The 17,519-nt window shown below is 37.5% G+C and overlaps 1 protein-coding gene across 1 annotated transcript in view; it reads left to right on the top strand.

Moving 5' to 3' along the window:
* Positions 1–17,519, top strand: part of LOC126284160 (zinc finger protein with KRAB and SCAN domains 7-like) — a 79,982-nt gene that overhangs the window by 44,682 nt on the left and 17,781 nt on the right. The window contains exon 3 of the mRNA XM_049982883.1: positions 3,611–3,877. Within this exon, the coding sequence (XP_049838840.1) occupies positions 3,611–3,877 (267 nt within the window). The remainder of the gene's footprint in view (positions 1–3,610; positions 3,878–17,519) is intronic.

Below are 17,519 nucleotides of genomic sequence, written 5' to 3'. Positions count from 1 at the left end.
TGTTAATATTACTCCGTACCCCCAGGTCTAGACACCCATCCAAAGTCAATGAGTGCCTTTGAATTGAAGTATTTCTTCTGTTACCCAGGTTTCTTTGCAGTGACGTTCCTTGTTTCTATATCTGTCTGTCCAACTTCTGTAATTGCCCATTTCAGGGTGGGGTCCCCGGCAGTGCTGTCAACTTTTTGGAACCATTTTTACCATGATGTAGGCTAACATCCCAGGCATCATATCATGCCCTGCTGCCATTCACCCTAGTGGTCACTGACCAAAAAAAAAAAAAAAAAAAAAAAAAAGAAGAGAGAGAGAGAGAGAGAGAGAGAGAGAGAGAATTTTGTGTGATGGTCTAGCATTTTCAGAAAAGAATGTTAGATGGACTGTTTGCATAGTGTAATGGTTGAAGTACAGAACTCGCATGCAAAAGGCTGTGGGTTTGAAATTGGCCAGCTGCTCTGAAAATTTTTATTTTTAAATTTTTATTGAAATGACTTTGATCATGATTTTTATTCAGTTAACTGCTTTAAATCTAATGTTTTTTATCATGTCATTTTAATCTTTATATTAACTTTTCATTTGCTCTCATTGTTCTTCCTATAAATCTTTTCCCACTTGGATTCTTTGTTCATGTGATTTTAATTATCTTTATGTATTAACTTTAATTTAATTTCTTCCATTTTATCATCCTGTATTTTCATCCATGATATTGCATTCATTAGTTCTGTTCCTCATTTTGCTTGAATTATGTTTCACCTATAATTCCTTCTTTTGTTTAAATCTTCTCCTGCAGGATTGTGTCCATAGTGAAATTACAATTTATGTTTTAAATGGTTGTATGATGATTAACATCCAAACAATGCATGTGTTGTAATGAAAAATACAGTCTTGACACCATCTCACAGTCCGTATAATGAAATTTCATCTTTTGCTTTTCAACATTTCCAGATATTTGAACATAATGATAACAACAATTTTAGGAAAAGGATAGACTTGCTGAGTTGCAGACAGGCACAACAAAAAGACTGTTACCATTATAGCTTTTGGCCAATGTCTTCTTCAGCAAAGAAAACACACACACACACACACACACACACACACACACACACACACACACACACATTCACGCAATAAGTGCACCTCATGCACACATGACCACTACCACTGGGAGCTCTGACCAGAATGCGATAATGGTAGATAAACAAATAAATTCACATTCACAAAGATTCCAAGTGTAAAAAGAATGATATGGAGAAAGAGAGAGCAGTTGAAAAAATTAATGCTGTGATTAAAGTGATGTGGCAAAGAAATACAAATAGAAAAAATCACATTTCAACCAATTACAAGAATAAAACTAAAAATCTAAGTCATTTCAATAAGGGTTTAAAAATGACTTCGAATTCACACCTTTTGCATGTGAGAATCATACTGTAACCATTAGGCTACATGACCAGTTAGTGTAGCATTACTATTTTAAAGCCTAGAGCATGACATGATATGCAGGAACATTTTTTTTCTTTCATTCAATTACTCGCAAATGGCTGCAGGGTGTGATACATGCTATCTTAACCTATATCATTGTACCGGGTGATCAAAAAGTCAGTATAAATTTGAAAACTTAATAAACCACGGAATAACGTAGATAGAGAAGTAAAAATTGACACACAAGCTTGGAATGACATGGGGTCTGCCAGATGCGTGAAAGATCTCTTGCACACATCGTTTGGTGATGATCGTGTGCTCAGCCGCCACTTTCATCATTCTTGGCCTCCCAATGTCCCCAGACCTCAGTCCGTGCGATTGTTGGCTTTGGGGTTACCTGAAGTCGCAAGTGTATCGTGATCGACTGACATCTCTAGGAATGCTGAAAGACAACATCCGTCGCCAATGCCTCACCATAACTCCGGACATGCTTTACAGTGCTGTTCACAATATTATTCCTCGACTACAGCTATTGTTGAGGAATGATGGTGGACATATTGAGCAGTTCCTGTAAAGAACATCATCTTTGCTTTGTCTTACTTTGTTATGCTAATTATTGCTATTCTGATCAGATGAAGCGCCATCTGTCAGACATTTTTTGAACGTTTGTATTTTTTTTTGTTCTAATAAAACCCCATATCATTCCAAGCATGTGTGTCAATTCGTACCTCTCTATCTACATTATTCCATGATTTATTCAGTTTTCAAGTTTGTACTGACATTTTGATCACCCGGTATATATGGTTTCGAAAATCAACCCACACCTGGGGACTTTTCCGTGAGACACATGTTCATTCATCTTCAATTGAACTACTGTGGTTTTCAGTAGTGTAGTATCTACAGCCTTAAAGAGCTTTAAACACACATCACCATTACTCTGTACATCGATATCCCACTTATTTACATAGTGATTGAAACCATTACTTTCTTTCCATTTCACGTCACTGACCTCCATTATATCTAAGCTGAGGATTTGCATTTTCTTTTTCATATTTTCCCACTTCCCTACCACATCCTGACTTCTGATATTCCACATATGAGTCATAGAATGTTACCCTTTTGTTGTTGTTTAGCCTTTTTCTCATTGTCACCTTTCCCTTGGCAGTTCCCTTCCAGAGATCCAAACCAGGGAGTAATTTGGAATCTTTTGTCAATTGAAGGATAATCATGCCTCTTTTTTTCCCCTGGTTACAGGCCACACATATCTGCATCCACATGTCACTGATCATCGCTGATTTGCTTTTTCTTGGGATCAGTTTCCATCCTCAGGGGCAAGGTGGTGCTCCAAGACCTCTACCCATTCCTGTGTCATCTTTAACAAGGCCATTTGTGGATTGAGGGTGACGCCATACACCGGAAGTCTTTGGCCACCATTGCTGATGATTTTTGTTCAACATATAAGCAGTATTGAGAATCAAACCCAAACCTCTGGTCATTTTGATTACTAGCCAAAGAAGCTATATCAACATGACATCTTAATTCCTGGACAGAAGGCCATTATTTAATTCATTCTGCAAACTTTTGAGTCTTGCTATACAAGTTGTATCAGTGAAAATCTTAAACAACTGGTCCCTTTAACTGGATTCAAACTCTCTGCTTTAAATTCTGCATCACTAACTGTTGCCTTACCATTATTTTGTTGTAAACAGCATCAGTAATAACATTTGTTATCATGGACTTCATGAAGTTGTTAGCCTTATGCTAAAAACCAGACTTTTCATTTTGCTGCCTGGTTTCTTCTTCCATAAGCCCTTGAACCATGTTGGTTTTAATAACCTCCTGTCTATGAACCAACAAGTTGACTATTTTTCTTATATATATTAGCCATTCTGCTTCTCCCGTTAAAGGTTTTATGTTCTTAAACATCCTTCTCTTGCTCCTTAAATTTTGCATCACTTTATTCATAATTTGTTCAAGTTTCTTAAACTCTTATGTCTCAGAAAAGTACATAGCACTGACTGTGATATTCTTACTGATTAGAATGTAGCACTTGTAAAGAGTTTGTTTTCTCATTTTCCAAATCAAGGAATAACTTTTAAGTAGAAAGCATTTCTAGCTGTAACAAAAGAGCAGGATTTGTGTACATAGCCAGATACATATGCTCTTGCTTTTTAAAATATCGTTCACATTTCAGGGTACTGCAATGGCAGATTATTTGTCAAGGTTGCAACCATTGCAACCTTTAGCAATGCCATTTCAGCACTTCCTGAGTTACCAAACTGATGAAGTCATGGAAAATGGGACATCACCCAGTGCTGTTAATAATGGAAACAGTAAGCGGTCTAGAGGGCGCCTAGGAGAAGTACGGCTTATCACAGCTGCAGATGGATCGACGCTCTTCTCTTGCCCAGAATGCCAGACTGTCCTCCCTGATCGGAACCAACTTGATGTTCATATGCAGGTAAAGTAATGGATATTAAGAATTCCATTATGTTCATGTGATTTCTTGTTCCTTCATGAGGCAAGAATGTAAGTTTTATATGTAAATGCCCATGTTTCTATTAGTTAAGAATGTTATAAAGTTGGAAACCGTAATCAGTAGGGCTTATGTTCAAAACTGAAGTTAGTAGACTTACAAGTTCTGATTTAATTCTCACTCTCCTCATCGTTGAAAAACTTTACTCATATATCAGGAACAAAAACTGTGGAAGAATGTTGATTTTTGGATTTACATCTTTGAAGTTCGCCACTTAGAGATCTGGGTTATTCACAGCTTGTGTGGTACAGAATCCTGGGCCCTTTAAGTACATATTTCTCATTCTGATAGCTGAAAAAATCTAAATGGACTTTTAACAAAGAAATGATCATCTTTACATTTTTGCAATTAGTACTCATAAACATTACTTTAACAAATTACAACTTCCATGTTAAAAAGTTGTACAGTGATGTTATTTATTAAATTTCATTTTTGTGTGAGGTTGTCTCAAATAAAACTTCTGGTTTTGACAACCATAGCTTTTTGAACTTTTCTTATGGTTCGCAGCTTTCACATCTTAGTTTCATTACAAAACTAAGACTGATTGATGTGCAATAAAGTAATTATTGGAATGAGAATATCATGATCATCACTTTGTTAAATGTTTCTTTGCAGAAAATATAGTGGCATATTTCCACTATTGCTACTTGCATAATCATCCACCTGTGTAATGAAGATAAAAGTAGTCCTGCATTCTCAATACCCTTCAGCACGCACTGTCTCCAACAATGAATGGGACGTAGTTGCTTGTGTACACATTCAGTTTTTCATTATGTCTTAAGAGTCGTTCTAAGCTTACACCAAGTACGCATTGTTACTTTATGATAAAGAAGATTGCCAGCATGGGAACTTTCCCTCTGAACTGTTGTACACATCAGCAACGTCTTTTGAACATTTCGCTGCTGTTGTGAGATTTTTTGAAAACCTACCTTGTAGTTGTTGCCTGTGGTCAACAACTCCAACCAGTGTCCGCATTTCATTTGTGGAGGTAACAAAGGGACTACTGTTGACAAAGACAGTGTGAATCTCTCTTTACATAATCAATTTGACACCTAGACATCAATTACAAACAACAGTACAAATCCTCTAGCACAATTGTGTGCAAAGCAGTTTGGCAAGGAACCCCTGAAATGGATCCTTGATTAATGGTGTCAGGTCCTCTTCACCAGTGAGTGCAGGATTTGTCTGAAACCTGATGATCATCATACAAGAATATGGAGACATTCACAAACCAGTGCACGTCTCTGTCATGTAGTTTCACATGTTTAACTTAAAGATTGGTCAGTCATTTTTTGGGCTGGATGTTCGTTGCTTCTGATTGCTATTGCGGGTACTTTGAGGGCTATGCAGTTTCATGACAGAATCCTCTATCCCAATACTCAGCTATAAAGGCAATAGAAGGTGGACTGGTTGCAGCAACACTGCTCATTCGTTCAACCACACACACTTTGGTGTTCAGTACCCTCATAAGCAAGAGCATACGTGAAGTAGAGAAACAAATCATCACTTACTTGAACAAATGAAACAGCTTTTATAAATCACTATTCCATACAACAGTAACTTCAGTTAGTATTGATGATAGACCTTTATCAGTAAAGCAGGAAAATACGTAGATGTTGGTTTGAACACTACAACACTTTCTTAGGAGAGAGTGAGATTTTTAGATCTTGGAGTATGTGATAACCACATGTACTCATCTATTTACCTATGTTGTCACACATTCTCATGACCGTTTTCAGTTCAAACCAGAATTTATGCTGTAGGGAAACTATCTTTATTCTGCAGGTAGTGTGGTAGTCACAGCTCAGAACACATGCACTCAGGAATACTGTCAGAAATGTGTCAGCAGTACGTAAACCCCCCAGAATCTGTTCTTACATTTATTCTATTAATAACAGGTAGCTCAATTTTTAGCAGCAAATGACTTAGGGAAAGGAGGTGATGTTTACATCTAATATCTACGTGGCTGCTGAATTTTACTGTGTGCATAAACTGACATATCTGCAGCTGCTGTGCATGTAGGGATCTATGCTTAACAACAGTTCTAGAATGATAAAAGTCACTCTATTTTAACACAGCTTCTTTATCGTTGAAAAAAAAAGTATGTAGTCTCTAGTCCTCACATCACCCATTTTGTCTAGCTGCAATGGAAATATTCACTGTATAATCTACATTCAGATAGATTTAACTGTTCCTGTACTGCCTCGGTGTTATATCACTTATATCCAATTTCGTTGATGCTCATGTTTCCAGTATTCAAGTTTCCATGCAGCATCAATGACTGTCACTCAAGTATTACTCTATTCTCCTTTTTTAGTACTTATAACTTTCGATGCTGGACTTGCATATTCATAAAACTGCATCCACATGTACATAAATACATCCTATATTCACAATAATTTCAGTCAAACTAGTATTTCCCCAATGATACTAATTTTTTTCACCACACCTTGCTCCTCACCTTTGGCCACTCATAACCCACTGAACTGCCTCTCCAGTATCTCCAAAGAGCACACAGTCTAATAGGATACTCACTGACCATTGTCTCGAAACTGCTCATCTGGAGTCTTCTAGTAAGCCAAATATATAGTAGTCACCAGAGGTAGATCATTATTATCAGTTATTAGTACGGCCATCAATAATGATACCCTTTCACCCCAAACCTTTTTTTCACAAAATTGTAAATTTTTGACAAAATTATAAAACTTAAATCCTCAGAAAATCCATCCCCTCAACCTAAAATTTCTGGCTAAACCCTCACTCATGGCTTTAAACTATCACAATCTTTTCAGCAACAGTGCACTCCAACTCTTTCATACTCCAGTATTCTATATAAATATTAAATAGTTTGGCTTGAATTACTTTTTTATAGAAGCAAACAATAAGTCATCAAAACACAATGCCAGTCAAATTTAAGCACTGTACCAATTTAAGTATGTCTAGTTAGGTACTTTCTATACTCAAGCAAAAACAGGTTCATTCATCAAAAGGTTCACATGTAAATCACTAAGATGTTAAAACATGAAATGTCCATGAATGCAGGGGCGATTCTAGAAGTCGGTCAAGGTGAGGGCTAATGGAGGGAGGGGGGGGGGGGGTTGTGGAATGGAGTATCACTTAGCAAAAGGAGAGTTGGGGTCCTCCACCGACAAATTGGTAAAATTTGGTGTTACTTTAAGTAGTTTGTGGTAACTGTTTTGGAGTTCAGGGTAAAAAATGTTTATTAATAAATAAGACGCCCATTTTAAGTTAAATGATATTTACTAGGTTAGATTGTAAGTTATTTGCCACTCTTATTCTTTTGTTAAAATGTGTTTGAAATACATTGCAACCTATATTACTACATAGTTATTAAAAAAAAGATTGAATCTGTTGGAGTAATATATTCGTTGATTTCTAAAGTCATTTTATCCAGTGTAATACTATACTCCAATTGGGGGGAGGGGGGGGGCTATAGCCCACATAGCCACCACACTGCACCCCCCCCCCCTTCTCCTTGCAATCGCTCCTAGTTACATTCTACAAAATGTAGATATACCAACACTTGTATTAATATTGACAAGATACACAAGACACAAGTAGACAAATATGACTTTTTAAAAATTTTAAATAAGTTCCCCCTTAAGTGAAAATCCTTTTTCAGAACCTTTGAATTAGCAATTTGAATAATAATGAAAACGTATCCCTCCAAGAACCCCTTTTTCGAATCAGACATCAAGTAAACTACGCCAATTCAGGAGAACCTCAGCATTTATATACAGGGTGATTACAATTAAACTTTAGCTACATGAGTCGGTGTAGACAGAAAACTAGTTACTCTATGAGTACCAAGCTTTGTGGGAATGATGTTCAGATTGTGCACTACAGGATTTGCGTTTGAGAGGTCCCTTTTCTGCACTGTGTTTGAAGAACTTGATTCAGAAGTTTGAATTAACTGGCGATTTAGAAACTGCTCCTGTAAAAGGCTGATGGCCAGTTGCACCACAAATTTTTGAGGACATTGTTGTTGCAGTGACTGAGAATGCTGTATACAATGTGTGATCTTCAAGCTGTGAACAAGCTGTGTAATGACAGCTGAACAATCTATTGTCCACTGTTCAAAAAGTGCTGCAAATGATTGTGAAATGGAATCTCTAGTGGAATCCAGGCTGTTGTGGATGCAAGTTGTCACCACATTGAGCAATGTTTGTAACCTGGAATGTAAACATGGTGTGCATTTAACAAATGTACACTCTCATTGGGAATTAAAATGTGTTTCTTTCAATGGTTTGTTTATTATTTCTTTTCAGCATGTCCTTACAAATACTTCCACAAAATTTCATTGCCATACAGTCACTCATTTTTCATGGTGGCCCTCTCAAATAGCAAAAATTTAATTATAACCACCCTGTACGAAACAAAATGTATGAAATTTATTCTTTATAATAACCATTTCTTTTGTTGGCTAGTCTCTAAACTGTTTGATGATGAAGTAATAATCCAAAACAGGTCATCATAATAGCAAGAGAAAAAAAATTATTCAATACAGCATTTTTTTCAGTGTTTGTTGAAAGGAAACACACGTCTGCATATAAGTGACTCTATGAACTCTCACTTAATACGGTATTTTGTCTTTTAGTCCCTTAAATGAGCTTTTAAAAGCACAGCACAAACACTTTTGCTAATTGTTACATCAAACCTGAGTATCTCTCCTGCAAATGCTCGGCTGTTGTCTCACCAGCTGGCTCCCTCAGTGCAATGACATTGTTCCCCACTGGTCATTGGTCTCATATACTTCGCTACACATGCACCATAGCCATTGCAGCTCTGGTCAACTATTCTCATAAATGAAGTCATTTGTCACCATACATGCAACAATTGGGTCTGGCCTCAGCATTGATTCTCACCATACAGCTCACTCAGGGGAAAGTTAGTCAGACAAAAGTGTTACACCCAGTATTGTTATCAGCCACTATTAGGCATAAAGCTATTTTTTTCACACTTGGCCTAGGTATTGCTACTTAAAACTAAACACAATAATTTTAGAGTGCGATTAGCATTCATAAATCAGTTCACTACAAAACAAACATTAATTATTGTCACTGTTTTTGTCGCAGCTACTGCACTGACTGTCCATTCTATTATACCTACAGACAACATCTCGTGCTGTTCCTTTTCTACAGCTTTCTTTACTTGTGGTGTAGGGTATGTACAACAATAGAAAGAAGGTTTATGTGATCTGATCTTTATCCTATATGGTGGTCCTTTAATATTGCCCAGTGACATTGAAAAACAGATTTTCATACTTCAACAGCATATTACATAATTATCTTTTACATCATTTCCTACTGATTTTGTTAACAACGTATTGTCTTATTTAACAAAACATCATCTGTCTTGTCAGTAATTTCCAGCTCATCTATCCTTACTTCACATATTGTGGCAAAGTTAGCATCTCTCATAGTACTCATCTTTCTATTAAACAGGATTGTCTCTTTAGTAGCTTCATTATTTATTTTCATGGCTTCACTACCAATATTCAAACTTACTACATGCTCTGACATCAAATTGGTGGCTATAATACTCACAAAGCTGCAGATTCGCTTTCACATTAACATTATATGTAGACTCTCCAACTTCAGCTTCCAGTAATATTTTCTTCTTGAGAGGCCTATCTTGCCCTTCTGTAGCTCCCACAGTCTTGACTCCACCATTTGGTTAGTCAGGAATGTCTGTGTCTTTCTTCAAAGATTTATCATAGAAATTCCTTCAAACTGCTGTCACTTGACTTCTATAATCCAAAGAATACAAGTTTCTTTTCCACACACATTTTCTTCATCAATATGAGTAATGGCTTCCTGCTTAACTGTTCTTTCTTCTTCATAAAGTAATTCTTCCTGTTCATCACTTAGACCTTCTGCTTTAATCACAGTGACTCATTTCTGTTGTTGTCCCCAGTCTCTGTTGAATAATTTGCAGTGTTGTAGCTGTCTGAAAACAATGACCCTTTTTGCAAAGTTCTGAAGAGAGTCCTATTGCAAACTACAGCTCATTTTCTGACACATCATGTATTTCTTGTTTCTGTTGGTTTGGTGGCCTTCGTTCATCAAATAGTTCAGGCTCAAAATTTGATAAGTTATTTTCTCTCCACTGGAAAAAAAAAACCCTTGTACATTCGCCCACCATTGCTTATGTCACAGCTGAACACCCACGGCGGGCTGATACATGTATTTATTTAAGGAGGTAGCCTTCATACCCTTTCAGGTTGCATCTGAGTTGACTAGTCTGGCTCAGCGTGCTGCTTTTACTGAAGGTCACACCACAGCTGCTTTTCTCATCAGCTCAGCAATTTCGGTCACCAGCATCAAAAGCTTTCCTCATTTCAGGTCCACTTTCCTGCTCGTTCAGTTCAAGAATTGGGATGTCCACCTCGGCAGCTGTGTGGTCAGCATGGAAAATTGCTAACCACAGAGGCCTAATTTAATTCCCAGATGGGTCTGAGATTTTTTTTCCCTCCCTATGTTCAGGGGCTGGGTGTTGTGTTGTCCTTTTGTTTATATCCTCAGAAATGGCATTCTGCTGTTGAGATGGTTGTTTGGGAACAATGCTTTCTACATTATGAACATATTCCCTGCATTCCTTTCTTCTTTAATTTACCTCTGCAGATAACTGAGTGTATTTGTTACTTTGTTCATCACTAAAATCTGCAAGATCCTGCTTAACTTCATCAGCAGCAAGATTTTGACTTTCAGCATCTCTTTTCTCAATTTATTAATTACACCTTCATAACGTTGAGTAAGAACTTGCCTTTCCCCTTTGACCTGCTACATTATTTTATTCGGCATTTCCTTCAACTGTCCATCTGTACTATTTTTACTTCCTTTGAGTCTAACAACGAAATCAACTTGATATTTTTAGATTTATTAGCAAGATTAACTTGACTCTTCTCTATGCTTTTTTATTACTTCGTGCAAATGTTTGGATTCTGTGAAAAAATCTACTGCCAGTGGATGGTCCCTTTCTGTTTCTTGTTTAGGCTTTAGAATTACATCAGTTTTGCTATACTCCATGTAATCTGAATCTGCCAACATATTTTCCTTTGTATCCTCTACTTACCCTATGTCTATGCTTGTCATATTAGCCACCTTATGTTTGTCATCCAGCTTGTATTTTGTATGACACAACATAAAAATTAATCCTAACACAGCACAATAGATTAGCCACACAATATTGTTTTTGATACTTGCACTATGCTGTTCGCACTATTAGCAGCAATACAGTGCCATGGAATACTACACCATTTGCCTAATCATGTTCCACACTTACCTTGTTATGGCCATGGTTGCATAATATTGCAGATATGAACATTCTGCAACTGTTCACATTCTTGCATACATCCAAATGCTGTGAAAATACTCCTCACATATTTACAGTTATACTGTTCATGTTTGAGGTCTGTTAAGAAAAAGAAAGAAACATGCCGGAACATTTATGTTTTTGCACCAGTGGTGTGTTGGAGCGAAATCAATTGGCATCCCTGCACATACCTGTATTTAATGTGTAACTGCTGGAAGTTTCACTGTTGTATTGTCTGTTAGTTATTGTTCAGTGGTGTGTGAGTAGAAAGACGTGTCACACAATTTGCAAATTTCGATGCACAGAGACACACCAAATGATGCAGGAAGCCTATGGTGATAAGTGATTAAGCTGTGCTCAGTGTTACAAATGGTTCACATGGTTTAAAAATGGCTGGACAGAAGTTAAAGCTGACCCTTGTTTGTATGCCCCTTGATGTCTAACAATGATGCTCATGTCAGTTACATCAATGAAATCGAGCCTGCCAGTCGAAGACTGACTGTCCAAGATATTGCAGAAGAATGCAGCATGTCAATTGTATCATGTCGAAATCCTGACATAGCATAATGGAATGCATCATGTTGCTGCCAGGACCTTCACCTTGCAATCTGTGAAGAGCTTTTGGATTGTGCAAATGAGAACGAGTTGTTCCTTAAGAGAATCACATTTGGTGATGAGACGTGGGTCTATAGTTATGATGTTGAGACTAAGGTTCAATCTACACAATGGGTCGGGAAATGTTCTCAAAGAGCTAGAAAAACTCATCAGGTCAGGTCACATGTCAAAGCCATGCTGATTCTTTTCTTTGACTTTGAAGGAATAGTTCTTCATGAATTCATGCTACAGAGACAAACTGATAACTGATGGTATTATCTGGACATGTTGTGATGCCTGCAAGTAAAATGCGAGAAGGAAATGGTCTGAAATGTGGCAAGGCAATTCATAGCTCTTGCATCACAATAATGCACCCACACATTCATCCCTGATGGTGCATGGCTACTGCACAGAAAATGAAATCACTGTACTGCCTTATCCTCTGTAATCTCCTGACCTGGCCCCTGCAGACTTTTTTTCCTTGTTTCGAAAGTTGAAAACCACATTGAAAGGATGAGGATTTGTAATGACAGAAGAGATAAAAGTAAATTTGCAGACAGCACTTCATGCAATCTGGCAAGACACATACTAACGCTGTTTCTGGAAGTTGAAATGACACTGGGAGCTGTGTATCAATTATGGAGTAGAATATTTCGAGGGAAACCATGCACATTAAGTAAAAAATAGGCACAGAAAAATTTTGTGGACAAAGTTCCGGAATTTTTTGAAAAGACCCCGTATATTGTTCCAGTTCACTTTTGTGGCATATTTGTCTTTATTCATTGTCCATGATTACTTCTTCACTAAAGATTACAACCTTTTCACATGTGCCACATATAAACCCTCTCTTATTTATTGTTAAATTTATTCTCTTAGTGACAGTTCACTCAGTTTTTTAGCAGTAATCGGACAAAAGAAAGGAGAGGTGTTTACATTACATGCATTGGTGACTGTTGAGTTTTACTAACCAATGCACAGTTTCCTACGTACATAGGGAACCAAGCTTAACAACAATACTATAATGATAAAAGACACTCAGTTTTAACACAGCTTTTTGTTCTTGGAAGAAGTATGTGGTCCCCAATCAGTCTCATGTCACTCATTCTGTCTAGCCACAATGAAAAGGTTCACCATGTAATTTACTTTCAGAAAGATTTAACTGTTGCTCTAGCTCCATCAGTAAGTTATATGACATCTTCCGGTATCCTATTATGTCGACAACATGCCTTACAATTTCCAAGTTACCATGCAGCATCACTGGCTGCCACTCTCATATTACTCCGGAGTCTTTTTTTCTTACTTACAATTTTTGATTCTTCACTTACAAATTCACAAACCTTCCTCCACATGCACATAAACACATCCTGTATTCACAATAGTTCACATAACCTCAACAATATGAACTTTTTCTGCCTCTAAACTCTACCTCAACCATCACCTTTGGCCACTCGTAACACATTGAACTGCATCTCCAAAGCTCCCTGACCATTGGTGCGAAACTGTTCCAACTGGAATGTAGTCACCACAAGTTGGTGTAAGGGTTGTAAGGAAATGAATCTTTCTCCACTTTCTAAAGCTGGAGAGACATAAAGTTCAGAGAATTCAGTAATGACAGTAACCAAAAAATTTAGGTTAAGATCCCAAAGTACTATAGATAATGAACTGTTGGTAATAAATATGCTACAGATGGTGCTAAAAAAAGGAAAACAAATAGAAAATAAAGCAGATAATTGCAAAAAAAAAAAAGAGTGGGTTGTCTATGAAGGAAATAAAAAGGGAAACATGAAACAAGGAAATCAAAAATAAAATATTTGTATTATGAATCAAGAAGCATTGCTGCAAACTATATGTTCCAGTCACATTTCACCTTCTTCAGTGGATATAATAGTATTTCATTTCTCTGATCATAATCTGCATTTCCTTCAATCTGGTCACAGATTAGAAGTCAGTCACCTCACTTATACCTATAAAAACATTGGCATATTTTTGTGTCACAGTCTCTTTATTTTGTATTTTCATATTTTGTAAGCAGCCACTGTGAAACATCACTACTGGTGTGACAATAACTGCAGATTTTTCTTATGAGAACTATCAGTGATTTCTGTTTCAACTCTATTCACTTGGTATCCCACAACCCCTTTCCCTTAAATCTTCTGTGATCCACTCCAAATAAGCTGTAAACCAAAAAGCCAATTGTCTGAACGCCTAGAACTCTTTAGTCACTCCCTAACAGCTATTAATATTAATTTTGTAACAAGTTTCCTGAATTAGGGACACAACCATCGAATGGAGTGCAGAGAGAGTGATAACACAGAATGGAAATAAAATATGGGACAAACAAAGGCTATATAGAGAATGGGGAAGACTAGTGTATGAGCTTACTTCAGAAGTAATGAAAAGAAATTATCTCATAAGGTATTTGTCTTGGATAAAGCAGAAGTATATTGTTCATTGTGGCCAACAAAAATATTGTCTCTATTGAGATTGCAATTGAGTGTAATGGTGAAGTTAGCTGGTCACAATTAACTGGCTTAGGTGAACTAAAGCTAATCATTGAATATTTTTACCAGCCACCTAATTCCTCTGTAACAGTTATAGAATCATACAAAGAAAGCCTAACTTCTTAGTGAAGAAACATCCTAGCCATGCAATATTAGTTGGTGGTAACTTCAAACTGTCTAAGCATAGACTGGGACATCTGTCGATTCTTTGCAGGTGACATGGACAGAACAGTCTTGTGAAGCAGTTCTGAACCTGTTTTCCGAAAATTGTCTTGAGTACTTATTTCAACAACCCACATGAAATGGAAATATGTTAGACCGTGTATCTAAAGACAGACTTGACCTTGCTGACAGGATCAGTATAGAGACAGGGTTTAGTGATTGTGACATCATCATACGGATGTTGGTTAGTTTTACAGTTAATAAATTCATCAAGAAGGCTAGGAGTGTATTTATACTGGAAAGAACAGATAAGTAGTTGTTCACATCCTACTTAGACGGTGAAGGAACATCATTTACTTCCAGTATGATGAACATAGGGGAATCACGGGCAAAGGTTAAAGTGATTGTAAATCATACTCTGGAGAAATAACATTCTTGGTAAATGGATTAAGGTGGAAAAAATCTACCATGGTTGAACAACAGAATTCAGAAAATGTTGAGGAAGCAGAGATTTTTGCTGTCACGGGTCAAAAAAGAACTTTGAAATGTCGAGAAGGAAAAGTTAGTAGAAATTCATGTGTCTGTAAAAAGATCAATTTGTAAACTGTACATTAATGTAGTAAAGGATCTTACTGAGAACCTAACAAAATTCTAGTCCTACATAAAACCGCTTAGCAAGCTGAAGGCTTCTGTCCAGTTAGTCGTTGACCAGTTTGGTGCAGCAATAGAAGACAGCAAAAGGAAAGCTGAGGTTTTAAACTTCATGTTTAAAAATTATTCTTGCAGAGGATCATACAGACATATCATTGTTTAACTGTCACACAGACTCCCGTATGGAAGAAGCAACTTAATGAGTTGAAACAAATAAATCGCCAGGTCCAGACAGAATTCCAATTCAGTTTTACAAGGAGCATTCTACAGCATTGGCCCCTTAGTTAGCTTGCATTTATTGTGAATCTTTCATCCAGTGCAAATTCCCAAGCAACTGGAAAAGGCAGTTCCTGCATATAAGAGAAGAGTAAAAGAAAGGACCTGCAAAATTTCAGACCAATATCTGTAACATCAACATGCTGTAGAATTCTTGAAGATATTAAGTTTGAATATAATAAAGCAGAAAATATTCAGCACACAAATCAGCACAGATGTAGGAAACATTGCTCATGCCACTCAGCTTGTCCTTTCTCACACAATACCCTGCAAACCATGAATGAAGGGCGAGAGGCAGATTCCATATTCCTAAGTTTCCGGAAAGCATTTGACACAGGATCTCACTGCACTGGTAATGAAAGTACAAGCATACGAAATAGGTTCCCAGATATGAAAGTGCCTCGGACTTCTTAAATAATAAAATCTAGTGTGTTGTCCTGACGGCGAGTGTTCATCAGAGACAAGGCTATTGTCAGTAGCGCCCCAGGTAAGTGTAATAGGACCACTCTTCTTCTCGGTATTCATCAGTGATCTGATGTATTAGGTGAGCAGCAATTTGCAACTGTTAACTGATGACAGTGTAATCTACGAGGAAGTGTTATTGTCGAGTGACTGTAGAAATGACTTAGACAGAATTTATAGTTGGTGTGACGAGTGGCAGCTTGCTGTAAATATATAAAAATTTAAGTTAAAGCAGGTAGGTAGGAAAAACAATCCTATGATGCTTGATACAGTCATGTCAATTAAATATCAAGAGGTAATGTTGCAATGCGGTATGAAATGGAATCAGCATGTAAGGAAGGTAATAGTAAGACAAATGTGTGTGTGTGTGTGATGTATCTGTTATGACAGTGTGACGAAATTTGGCATTAATGGGCCATGGCGGCAGTCGTCCATCGCAAGTGCTAACAGCACGACATCGACTGCAGAGCCTGTCCTAGGCTTGTGACTGTATCGGTTGGATGCTGGACGACTGGAAAACTGTGGCCTGGTCTGATGAGTCATGAGTTGGTAAGAGCTGATGGTAGGGTTTGAGTGTGGCACAGATTCCATGAAGCCATGGACCCAAGTTGTCAACAAGGCATTCTGCAAGCTGGTGGTGGCTCCATAATGGCGCAGGCTGTGTTTACATGGAATGGCCTGGATCCTCTGGTCCAACTGAACCAATCTTATATTTGGCTACTTGTAGACTATTTGCACCCACTCATGGACTTCATGTTTGCAAGGAATGATGGAATTTTTATGGATGCCACCAGGCTACAATTGTTCATGTTAGGAGTGATGAACATTGTGGACAATTTGAGTGAATGATTTGGCCTCCCAGATCACTTAACATGAATCCCATTGAACATTTATGGGATATAATCGAGAGATCAGTTTGTGCAAAAAATCCTGTACCAGCAACACTTTTGCAATTATGGGCAGCTATAAAAGCAGCATGGCTCAATATTTCTGCAGTGGACTTCCAACATCTTGTTGGGCAATGCCACATGAGTTGCTGCACTACACCAGGCACAATGTTAGGAGGTATCCCCATCGGTGTGTGTGTGTGTGTGTGTGTGTGTGTGTGTGTGTGTGTGTGTGTGTGTGTGTGTTTGTGTTTGTGTTTGTGTTTGACCTAATGATAACATTGGAAGTTCCAAGTTCCCTGATGCTCTTCATGGATGATGCTGTCTTATACAGAGAAGTCACAATGCTACACAATGCACACTCAGTGCAGCGAGTGGAAATTGACCTTCAACATAAAAAAATGTAATTTATTGCAAATAAATAGATAGAAAAAACCTTCATTGTATGATTATACATTTGCAGAGAAATCACCGGAAGCAGTTACATCCATAAAATATCTTGGGAGTTCACATACTCAGTGATTTAAAGTAGAATGACCACATAAAATTAATCTCAGGTCAGGTATATGCCAGAGTGCGAGATTCATTGGAAGCATCCTCAGTAAATGTAGTCCACCAACAAAGGCAGTGGCTTACAAAACACTTGTTCAATCAACACTTGAGTGTGCTCATCAGTTTGCGATCCTCATGAGACAGGAT

Source organism: Schistocerca gregaria, chromosome 8 (assembly GCF_023897955.1).
Source record: "Schistocerca gregaria isolate iqSchGreg1 chromosome 8, iqSchGreg1.2, whole genome shotgun sequence".
NCBI lineage: Eukaryota > Metazoa > Arthropoda > Insecta > Orthoptera > Acrididae > Schistocerca > Schistocerca gregaria.
Note: the sequence above shows the minus strand (reverse complement) of the source record. Positions and strands in the feature narration are given on the sequence as shown.